A 12,408-nucleotide genomic window follows, 5' to 3' on the forward strand; every position below is an offset into this window, starting at 1 on the left:
ATGGGATTTAAAATGCAACTTGACAACACTGGCGTCTCTCACCGCTTGGCACGCGCTCTGATCCGGCAGCTTAAACACCTGTAAGCGCAGCCATGTTCCTATAAAGTGAGAAAGGCGGAAAGAGAACATTAAAGTGGAGCTAAAGCATATGTTAAAGCCAGATTTTTTTTGTGTCATTGAGTGGCTGGCTGTATTTTTACGCTCGGAAAGACTTTTATTTGCAGACCAGAGAAACTCCTTAATGTGGCAAATGTCCATAATCCCATGATGGCATCATCCTTTTGAGTGCTTTGAAGAGCTTGAGCTACACATGTGACGTCTTATTGGAGGAGTTTAATTGAGATGTAAACAAGCTTGGTATTTATTTGAGCTAGACTGGCGCACAAAGGAATACCAGCACAACTCCAACTTTTGAGATTAACATAATCTCTTGAAAATAGAGAATTGCAAGCAGCAAGTTTGATTGTCAAAGTAAAAATACATGCAGTACAAAAATTAGGCCAATTTGCAGGACTTTTTTTTCTGTGCATTTTTCCTTTGGGAAACTTCTTTTCTTAACTCATCTTCAATGAATATAAGTCTGTTTAGCTTAGTCTACAGGCTATTCAGGGTCTAAATCCGTTTATCTAAGGCTCACCTTTCACTTTAAATAACAGCTTGGCCTTGACGCTCATGTCCCTGCCAATCACTCTGAGATTCAATAGTAGACCCCTTGCTTGTTTTCAGTAGCACGGATCCCCCTTTGTTAGCATTGCGTTTGAATTTCAGCTTTAAAAACACCACTAGCACTTGCTATTCTCAGCATGACCCGGCACACACACACGACCACATACTGCAGCTCTGCCATCAATCCCACTCCCAGAGACTAAGTGTGACCTTTTAACCCACAACACGCCCCCGGCTTTGTAAAGAAGCTTCATAACGCTGCAAACCCCAACTCCCAAACCCAAGGGCTGGGGAGTCCATGTCAGTCATAGGTAGTGTGTTAAGGGAGGGAAAGTGAAAAGCAAATAAAAAGAGAGGGAGATGAGGGGCTGAAAATACAAAGAAGCCACGTCATTCTCAAAATGCTGTAAGACTGAAAAAGTTGCTACAAACTTATATGGAAATGTTCAACCCAGATTCCAAAAGTTGGACACTGTGCATAACTTAAATAATACAGAATGCAATCATTTTCAAATCCTCTTTGACCTTTATTCAGTTGAATGCAGTACAGAGACAAGATAGTTAATGTTCAAGATGATGATCTTCATTATTATTTGTGAACATACACCTGTTCTAAATTTTATACCTGAAAGATGTTCCAAAAAAGTGTAACACTGTGTTACATCGCTTCTTCCTTTAACAACACTCAGTCAGCGTGGAGACTAATTGCTAAGGTTTTAAAGTGATTTTTTCCCCCAATTTTAATTGATTTACAACTTCATATGGTCAAAAGTTTATTCATAGTTTGCACTTCATAATGCAATGTCACCTGGATGGCAGCATATGTTGCTCCAAAACCTCTATGTACCTTTCAGCATTCATTGTGTCTTCACAGACGTGTAAGTTACCCATACCAGGGACACTAACACACCCTGATACTATCAGTCAAAGTCACCACCAGCAAACACTAGCTGTGAATTTATAAACTCACCTCAATGAAACCCAATCTGCTCAACATCCCTGTGTTCGTTCTTCTCATAAAGCACTTATCGCTCTTGTCTGGTGATTAATGGACACCCAAAGTGGGTCAGAGGTACTGCGAGGAATTCTTGCCACAGATAAGAAATATTTAAAATATGAGCAGCAGAAAATGCTGCTTATCTAGAGTGAAGTCTTCTCCTTTCTTGTGTCCCAGTTCTAGTTTACCTGCTCTATACAATATTTATCAGCGCAACCTTCCTCCCTCTGCATTATTCTACAGGACTTAGCTTTTATGTCCTGTGATCAGTTTCTCTCTCCACATCAATTTAGGTTCCATGTCCATGACTGAGATATCAAATATCACCAAAGTGTGGTTTTAGTTTATCCTTCCACCCAAAAAAAGTTTCACATCCCAATCTATTATTTTTGCAATGAAATTTATTGAAGTAACTCTTGTTGGGCTTGTCTTCCACTACATCTCTGGATGTCTTTCGGCAGCACTGCAGTCTATTACAACCACAAACAGATAGGTTCACTACATGGAAAGTCCCTAAAAAAAATGCCCGCTTTCAGACTCAAAGCCAGGCATTGCCGCAGATGTGTTTTCTTTTTGTTCACTGGTGTGTTTTGATGTCAGCTGGGACAGCTCAGTCTGGTTTCTCATAACTGTCAGCTTAAGAGCGATGACGATCCGGTGTCTTACTGAGTCATACCAGCGAGACCTCGGGCTTGGACCCCTTTTTAATCTGCAGCCACCCACAGACTGAAATCACTCATTCTCACCACCCCTTTTTCTCTGTTACTGTTTTCTTTGCATAGAAACGCCAGTCTGTTGCTCTTTGTCTGCTTGTCTCTCTCTTAACAAAGAATGGGCTTTCTACTTTGTTTACCACCAAATACACAGACTACTATGGAGATCTCAGAGCACTCACCTAAAAGTCTTGAGTGTGGGTGTAAGATAATCTTGGCAACCCACAAAATTGATTTTATTTTTCAGCTTGAGATTTTGCCAACAACAAACATCCATTAAAGAAATGCAAGCTTCCCCAACATATTTACAAATTGATGATTCATCACTTTTTGTTTGAGTTGTCATGTGGAAACTTCCAGTTTATATACAACTAATTTGCAATGGCAACTCTGCTTTGGAGGAAATGTAAATACTGCCTGTTTTACATTTACTGGTTTACAAGTTTTGCTCTAAAGCAGGAAGTGTGACGTTCTTATATTCTGGATGGATGTGAATCGCAACACAGGACTTTGACAACTAAAACAAGAGTTTACATCCCATGTTTGGCAACCAAAAACGTTCAGGGTTAGTTTAGGGAAAGATCGTAGACTTAAGGTTGCTTTCAGTGTTTAAGCTGGGATTTCTGGGCAGTTCAGAGCAAAAACACTACAGCAACCGTTAAATATCCTGTTGAAAATGTAAGGGCAGACTTCAAAGATTCTCCAACATAAGATGAATAAGTTGTGAGTTTTGTAAGCAACATACATCATCTCTTTACATCATCCCCAAAAAGCCTCCAACAACCAGCTGTGTTTTAAAGTATGAACAAAGACAGAAACACAAACACTGACTCTTCTTATGTGTGAATTTTTTAGTTGAAAGCTTATTTTTACCAAAACAGACCCCATCATCTGCCCTGGCTCAGACACAATGACTAACTAACGTGGAGACTTGTGAGTCAAGGTGAACACCTGCATACATGTCCTTCCATGTTGGGTCATAAAGACTTCCAGCTAAACTAAAAGGTGTATTGCAAGAAGCACTTAATGGCAGTAATGGCTCCTAAAAAGACCAAAGGTGAAAATGACAGTCCTTTTTTATGGAGAAGCCCTTGAAAATGATTGGGTTTCCCACACGTTCATTTTTTTGTGTGAGCCTGCCCAGATTAATACATCTGTTGCCACATATTGATTATTGGAGCTGGACCATTCATTAGGAGCACATATACCATTATGTTGTTCATTACACCACAAACTCTGACCATAGAGCATACTCTGGACACAGGTGGAGCAGTAGAACTTCAGACGCGGTGAAAGTGAAACTTAACTGTTAGTGATACACCGACAACCGATAGACCGTGTAACTAAAACTCCTAAAACAGCTACTGAGAAAAAAACGTACATAATAATTATTTATGCCTGCGCTGTGTTCATGGACCCATAAAAGCATATGAATTTTGAGAAGGGACACAAAATTATAACAGTTGAGACTGAAATATTGTAGTTTAAGCTGATCATTTCAGCATTTCTGCATACATAGCATGTCATAAAGCATAGCAATTTACAGCATGTCTACATGCTGTAAACAGGTTTACAATTAATCACTAAGACCTGAGTTTTTGTAATTTAAGACTCAACTCTGGTTGGATGGCATAAATTTAGGCCAAGAACATTAGTTTTTGTACAACCAAATACACTTCTTAGGAAATCAGAAATCATTTTACACTTTGGTACCCCTAATAGATACTGAAGGTCAACTTCTTAAATAATGAGATTTCTTTTAAATGGATACAAAAAAGGTGCACTCTCTCCCATGACTGTCAAGGTTGATGGGAAATGTTTTCCTTTATATTCAGACTCAATGTTTAAGCTGAGAAAACAAGGGAGTAAGACAAATGTCTGACCCTGGATGACTTTGAATGTGAGGAAAGCTCATTAACTAGTGATTCGCAGACTTGCAACATTTTTAGGAGGAATGCCGCCTGACAACAGCTCTGGTCAGTCTATGTGAGGTTGGTGAAGTGAGGACGGCTTATCACTTATGCCGCCTCTCTAACAGCATCACTCACAGGCCGTAATGGCTCTTATCTGTCTGAGCTGTCAGAAACAAGGTCTGAACACATCTTTATCTGTCCTCCCCTCTACCACACTGGCTCCTGCAGCGAGACTGCTGGATGTTTGTGTTTGTTCAGATTCCCTTTGGCACCACTGCATTATGCTCTTGAGTCCAGACATTGTGGCAGATAATTCACTGGTGGCATCATCACCAGACAAGATGTGTAACTTCACAGTACTTTTAAATAAGATTATGTGTTACATATTGGAAACTGGAGGCAACAGATGAATTAATCTTGACATACCTGGGCATTTTCTATCCAGTAATATACACATAAAGTTTACATGTATTCACGTAGTCCATTTCTAATTGAGTGAATGCATTTATGATGTGCGCCAAGGTTGTCTGTTACCATCACCTTGAAAAGCAGATGTTGGAAATACATTTCTTTGCTGATGATATTATTCTTCTTGTTGCATTAGACTATGACCAACAGCAGCAAATTGAGGGTGAAGACATTTGGGTGAAATCAGCAGCTCTAAATTGTTGGCCTTTGTATGGGTTGTAAGTTAACTGTTATTGAAGGAGTTCAGCTACCTTCTACTATCTACTACTATGTGAGTGTCAGTGTCAGTTTTTTTTCTATCGAAATGTCCTAACTTGCAGCATGCAATGCATCACTTTGGAGTGAATGCACTGTACAATGCAGTTTTGAGCTGAACTTTTGCTGAATGCCCTGGGTTGTATTTATTCCTTTTGCTCTGGCTGAAAGTTCTGCAGTGGACAAGGTATGGCTGATTTCGGAAGTTGAATGAATCATTATCTACACAATACTATTTTGTTTCACCACAAAAACTTAAATAAAGTGGCAGCTGGCTGGAGGAAGTTTGCCAGGAAGCTTCTGGTAAATGGTCACTAATAACAGCCTACTTGCTGTTGGCTATATTTTATGTCATTTCCAGTTAATATCACATTATAAAACTTGTTTTACTGTTCAAAAAGTATGAACATAGAAAGATGGCAAGTACGCACCCATCTTTTGAATGGTTATCTCTCTAGTCTGATCTTGAGTGTGCAGCTGATGTATGTTGTTTGTTTGCATGACGCAACAGAAGTTCATATTTAATAGAATCAGGGTAGACAGGGCGTTCAGTGTTACACTATGCTATGCAATAGTTCAACACTTGCTGTTGGGACATGATGTAATGTGGGATGAGTAAAATTTAAGTTTGAGATCAACACGTGGATTGTCAGTGTGAAGGCAAAAATGACCACTTTCTGGTCCAGCCCTCACTTTAAGTCAAGCGACTTGGTAGTGACCAAATGAATTAAATTTGCTCATTTAGCAAACCAAAATGACTTTAATTCATAGGGTGCAAGCAGTCAATTTTGGGATAGCCTTAGTAACTGAGACATCTGGAAGGTGCTCAGAATCGAGCCAGTTCTCCTCTTGAGATATTTGGGCATCTGATCAGCCGCCATGTGTAGGAATTCTGGACATGTCCGACTAGGAAAGACCCACAACAGACAGGGATAAAATTTCCAATTTGGCTTGGAATGCCTCAAAATCCTTCAAAAGGAGAATATAGATGGAAGCCTGGGCGAGCTTTCTTATCATGTTACAATCATGAATGGGACAACAATAAGCATTGGAAAATAGATGGATTAGTTAAATTTTTTATTAAAAAAACAATTGATTGAGCACAGTTTTTGATAAATATTTATTGATTGACAGATGATCTTTAATTTCCAATACATTATAGAGCTTTTGGAACATAAAATGGTATTGGCATTTAGTAATTTAAAGGTTTTAGTGAATTTGGTTGTCATGACAAAAAAACACTCTTGTAATGGCAGTGATAAGATGAGCTTTTGTTTTAGCTGTTTGAATATTTCATTTGATCCAACGATAACTCCCTGTTTTTACTTGAAAGAAAGTTTTGATGCTGCAGCTCCAGAGGCATCTTCTCCCTTAGGTCATGGCCACACGAGAAAAGTGCTTTAAAGCTCAGAGAAAGTGAGAGAAACCACATCAGTGAGGAGGAGCATGGGGGGGGAGGACTTAACGGGAGTGTGTTAATTTGTATTTGGAGTTGTGATGTCTGAGGGGAGGGCCGGATTAGAAAAGCGGTGGTCCGTAGAGAGACACGAGGAGTCGGATTTCAGCTTTTGCGAGGGCCCCTTGAGTCCGACTCACTGAAGCTGCCTTTGTTTAAGTGGGAACCAGAGAGAGAGAGAGAGGAGGAGGAGGAGGAGGAGGAGGAGGAGAGTGAGAGGTTTTTAGTTTGGAGAGAGTGAGAGAGAGGCAGAGTGGGCTCCATCTCTCTCTCTCTTACACATGAACAGGACAACTTTAGTTTACCATCACTGAAGATGACTTCACGGTAAATGAAAGGCACTGTGTTTTTAATGTAAAAGTTGTTTTAAGTCGACATTTAGTAAGTTTTCCAACTCTTTATTTCTGTTTTTGCAGCATTCCTCCCGGGTTCTTTGGATTATTTCTGCTCCTGCTCCGGTTCTGCTGCCGTCGCTCCTCTGCTCAGCTGTTGGACGGTATGTGCACTCTGTCTCTCTGTTATTGCTGGATCATGTGTTTTCTTCTTCTGCTGTTGGTGAACTTTCTGCTGGCTCATGAGTTTTCATCTGCTGAATATGAATGGAGAAACTGTTTCACTCTGCTCCTGTGAACTGTTACACTGAGACACAGAATGATATACCTTTGAGAAAGATGCTTTTACTGGGAGATCATATGAATGTTGAGCTGGGAGTTTAGGACACACTGAACATAATTAACCCATGTTATAGTGATGTTGTAGTAGTCATGTTGTAGCTTACAAAATATTCAGAAAGGGAAAGCCAAATTCTTTATCAACTCAATATTTAATTGCACAGAAAGTTTCTATGATATGTTATTGGAAAAATATCATAGAAACACCACATTTTGCAAGTCAGTACAGAATTGCAATATTTTTGTGTGGCAATATCATATTGATACACTGATGCCAAGTGTTGATTTTTGTTGTTTTAATTATTAATATTACAAATGTAAGTTCAGTGTTGACAAAGTTTTGCTTTATCAACATAATTTGCAGTTGAAAAATGTGTAATAAATCAAAATGTATTGCAATATATGTTATTGCAATACTCAGCATATTGTAAAATGTTTAAAATTGTACCAAGATTGAATTATGACTTAAGTATCATGATAATATTATATCTTTGGGCCTTTGGTGGTTCCCAACCCTGCTTTATAGTAAAGTCCATGGGAAAGTCTTAAGTGGTTTTGAGTCTGTGAATTTAGGCAGTATTTGCATTAAACCCCCCATTTGATAAGATCAGTTCATCCCATGGGATGCTTAATGTTGGGCTGGACTGGCTCCAAAGTCACTGTACATAACACTGTTTACATTGGAAGTATAACAGTGTGGCGAGTGAATGATGGCGTCCTCCATTTGGGAACTTTAAGGAACTGCTGGTTTTTGGATGAACCTGATGACATCAGAGCCCGTGAGGGAGATACCTGCTGGCTTCTGTGCTGTACGATGGTTTCAATTATATCCTGACTGATGTGTTTCTCAGAGCCCCTGTGGAGTGCTTTGCTGTCTTTGCAGACTGTTTTCACAGCTTAAATGTAGTTTTTCTCCATGATGAATGGATCAATCAGGACACTTCAACATGGTCCCAATTAGTACTGAAAGAGTTGCAGATTTTCTTTTTCCATTGCATTGGAATGGAAACAGGCGAAACCTCACAACGTGCACAGTGACAGGCAGGCTGTGCAATCAGTAGCACTGCATAATGAAGGTAGCACAGATGATGTAATGCTATGACTTTTAAATGTGTGCTGGAAAGTGCTTGTCAGAGATGAAGGTCATTGTCAGCGATGTCTGAGAGCTTCATTTCATTAGTTTTCATCCTGACCTTGACACAGGCCAATATGCCATCACCGCTTTCGTCAGTGTGTTGGAATCCAGATTGGCATTTGCAGCTTTGTGTGTGTGCATGTGTGTATGTGTGTGTTTGTATCTTGACCTATGATTACCACAAGGACCTCCATGTCACAAGAGCAGCATTGTCCGGGCCCACACGAATAATTGCGGGGTCTCACTAGCTAATGTGGCCCCACGGAGCTTAATTGCCTGACATTTTTGAATTAAACACCACTTTGGCTGCTGCTGGCTCAAAAAGTTGCAATAAAACCCTGTCCCTAATTATGAGATGAAGGGAAATATGATCTTTTAGGAATGAATTTTGACTCAAAAGAAGCTGCAGTGATGGATGTTTGCACAGTAAAAGTTGACAGTGGACGTGTGTGCGGAGGTGGGTGGAGCTCTGTTGATGTCTGACTAAAGAAAAGTTTTTAAAGCGTGATTTCACGGTCGACTTTCCTCCACTGTAGATCCTGCAGAGGCTCGCTGAGCCAGAGGCTCCTCTGTCAGGCTGTTTGTGCTTTTGCCATATTCATAATCCTCTGCCATGATTCACTTTTTCAAGAGGGGAGAATAAAAAAGAGTGTGTGTGTGTGTGTGTGTGTATATGTGTGTGTGTGTATATGTGTGTGTGTGTGCATGTGTGTGTGCGTGCACGCATGCAGGCTTACTTGCCAGAGAGAGAGAGAGAGAGACAGAGAGAGAGGGAGAGAGAGAGAGAGAGAGCACTAGGGACAAATATTTCCAGCTGTAAATATTCTTGAAAACAGAGCTGTCGCCGTGGCAACATTCACATTGCTGTGCACGATTGTTGAATCATAGCTGATACAATGCATTTCCTTCGTGTGAATTAGTACATGCTGCTTCTTTCAGCCGTGTCTGTTACCGGTGTGTACTAATGTTTTAATGTTTTCAGGTGGATGCAGCAGAACTGAGAGCTGCCAGAACTAAAGCATTTCCATAAGTGGAACATCAGCATTGTCTTGCATTTTGAGTTTGACAGAAAAAGAAGAGCCCAAATCAGCAGTCAGTGATAGCTATGTGAACCTGTTTGTCTGCATGAACACCTTAACAGATGAATGGGATAATATTTTAATCCATGCATCTTCTAGAAAGCCCATCTGCGTAAGAACGCCATGTTTAGATAAGAGGCGGAAGTGACAGAGGACGGTTTTGCAGCACTGTTTTTCGTTGACTATGTCACCCCCTGCAGCTTGTTCAAAAATAGCATTTTTGTTATTAAATCCAAAGAAAACTACCAAAACAAAATGGTACCACTGGTATACCAAATTCTAGGAACCAGAACCAGCATATTGGTACAAATGTAAACTGTAATAAGTAAAAAGTAATAAATTAGTATGTGAGCAAATGAATGGTTTAATGGAGAAACATGTATGTTCTAATTGCAACAGAAAATCTTCATTAAAGAATGTTCAAATCTACATAAACATGTAAACAAAGCAACAGAAACGCAATCAAATGTATTTGGCCCAAGCTGTGAAGGGTTCAGGCATGTTCAGTATAGCCTTTTGCTTAATATACACTTGTGGTTTTCATTCTATAGATGAATCATTAAAGCACACTCTTTGGGAGGTAGCTGCTTTAATCTTTACTAATAAGTAACATATTCACAAATGCAGTATATGCAATACAACATCTGTAGCTTGGAGCACTGATATGCCATTATGCACACATATATACACATGTACACTTGCATATGCCAGTAAACCACACCCTCCAAAAACAACACATACATCTGCTGTACACATGGTAATTATTCACAAATTATAATGTTTTTAATTATCCCGATGGAACAATTTGAATGCCCGCGACACACTAAACTATTAGGGATAATGAATATGATGATGTGGCCGATGATGTGAGTCTCAGAGAATTTTGTTATGATGATTACATCAGGGCGATGATAAGGACAATGATGGCGAGGACAAGCGTAACAATGAGGATGACAGAGATGATTATGATGTGAGATCAGTGAAGTGTGTGAAGGGTGTTGCTAGAGGCTGATTCTGATAAACTAAACATATTTACAGTATATTTGGAACACATTTGACTTAACAGAAAAAGCTGTTTTGTATCAGAGCATTTCAGTCTTGAGTCGCAGGCAGGTTTCAAGTTCATTTTGAAGAGTTAACCTCCAAAACAAAACAGATACCAAAAGCTGACGTTCGCTGTTTTATCTGACTTTAAAGTTAAACAAATTGTGATCGCTTTTCAAAGGCAGGACTCATTATTTTCTTCTTTTTATCTGTTGTTTGTTCAGAGAAGGTCAACTGAGTTTGTTTGCTCGTTTTTTACTCCCCCTCCCCCAGCTCAAGTTTCTCAATTGGGATCATGATCTTTTTGTCACAACCTTTACATCACCACTGGTCCTGAACCAAACCAGGAACTCAGTGCAGGTTTGGGTGACTCTTGTTACACAGACAGTATGTACTATACTGGCATCTTAACTCATTACTCACTCACTTTCCCCACTCATACAAAGCTGGCATAAAAACATTCCTCAAACCCTAAAAACGTAAACGGGAACCAGACTTTGTTTTTGTTTTTTTTTGTAGTGGAAATCATCTGAAAAATCATCTGTGTTTATTTATGAATGTGACCTTTTATGTTAGCTGGTGAAACCATGTGAGTCACTCTTAGATCAAGAATATTCACTGAAGTGGTTAGCAATTTTCAACAACTTTTCAGTAAGTTCATAAATAGTGACATGTCCATGCTTTCTTGATTGATTAAATGTAGCTGCAAACATTGTGTTTGCAGTTGACAGCTATTCTATCCAAAAACCTGCTGAAATTTGAGAAATTTTATTTTATTTTTCTCCCTGGCCTTGCAAACAGTTGGCTAGTTGGTTTTCATTCTGTTGCTACTCAGTCTGTACTAGAAACCTGCTGCCATGACCCTAACCACTGAGGTCAATGCCTAACCTCAACCTTCCTCGTACAGAGTTTCTGGTGTGGATCGGGCAGCTGTACAAAACACAAAGCTGACCATAAACTGGAAAGACCCCATGTGGCTAACTGCGGTAAAACCCCAAGTTGAGACTCATATTCCAAAAATGCTGTATGCATATCCAAAGAATCCTCCTAAACCCTTGCCTAATATTGGCATATGCTGCATGTCTTAAAAAACGCTAAATTTGGAATAAGACCAAATTCAGAATATCTAAAGAGAATATGCAGTTTACATGAACCGTATCAAATTCCGAATACTGTCATATGTGGAAAAATAGTAAAAATATTAGTGTAAATATAAATGTAGACAGTGTCTTGATGTTTGATTTGAGCAGAGGTTCTGGCGTGGCTGCTGCACTGACTGTTCATTTCTGTTTCCAAATTCTGGAAATCATTAGGAAAAAAAAGCTGGTATCTAAGCCTGCAAGAGAGAGTGTTTCTTTCCTGCGTCCAAACAAAAGCTGCAGAAAACTGACATTTGAGTGAAGATGGCAGATGTATGAAAACAGAGAAAGGCAATGTAGTAGAGGATTTAGGGAAACAGAAGCTGTACCTGTAACCTGGCTTTTCGACTTCTTTCCACACAAATATGCTGTTTATTATCCAGAATCCCCCATAAACCCAGCTGATACAGGTAGCAGTAACACCTGTACATCAGATCTTTAGAATAAGATACATAAACAGATGTAAGGTGACAGAGTTTAAGGAGGTAATGTGTCGGTCCTTCCATTTGGTGCTGATTGTGACTTAACGAGGCCCTGCTTTGGCTTCGGTGTGATGTAGGTCATCTGGACAGCAGCCTCGCTCAGAGGTAACATGCAAGGTTTTGATTAAAAGTATAACTTCCACTTGAGCACAGTCTGCTTCTCCGTCCCGTCCAGCAATGATTTCATGAATGAGCAAGAAAAACACGCATGGCACTGGAGACTGTTAAAGCCTCTGACGTTTTCCTATACATTAATGTCCACTCTGTTTCCATCCACCGCATGATGTAACACACAAGTGAGTCAACTTCGATCCAGCTCATGAAAGATTTTACTGTTTTGTGCTTAAAAAGCACGATACCAGGCAGGTTTTTACAGAGGAAAAATCACAA

General features: G+C 39.7%; 1 protein-coding gene across 2 annotated transcripts in view; it reads left to right on the forward strand.

The window, feature by feature from the left end:
- Positions 1-6,589: 6,589 nt before the first annotated feature.
- Positions 6,590-12,408, forward strand: part of LOC121960468 (collagen alpha-1(XVIII) chain-like) — a 74,811-nt gene continuing 68,992 nt past the window's right edge. For both annotated transcript variants that reach the window (XM_042510173.1, XM_042510175.1), the window contains exons 1-2: positions 6,590-6,795; positions 6,885-6,964. In XM_042510173.1, coding sequence (XP_042366107.1) covers positions 6,785-6,795; positions 6,885-6,964 — 91 coding nt within the window. In that variant the 5' untranslated portion in view covers positions 6,590-6,784. The remainder of the gene's footprint in view (positions 6,796-6,884; positions 6,965-12,408) is intronic.

This window comes from Plectropomus leopardus, chromosome 21 (genome assembly GCF_008729295.1).
Source record: "Plectropomus leopardus isolate mb chromosome 21, YSFRI_Pleo_2.0, whole genome shotgun sequence".
Lineage (NCBI taxonomy): Eukaryota > Metazoa > Chordata > Actinopteri > Perciformes > Serranidae > Plectropomus > Plectropomus leopardus.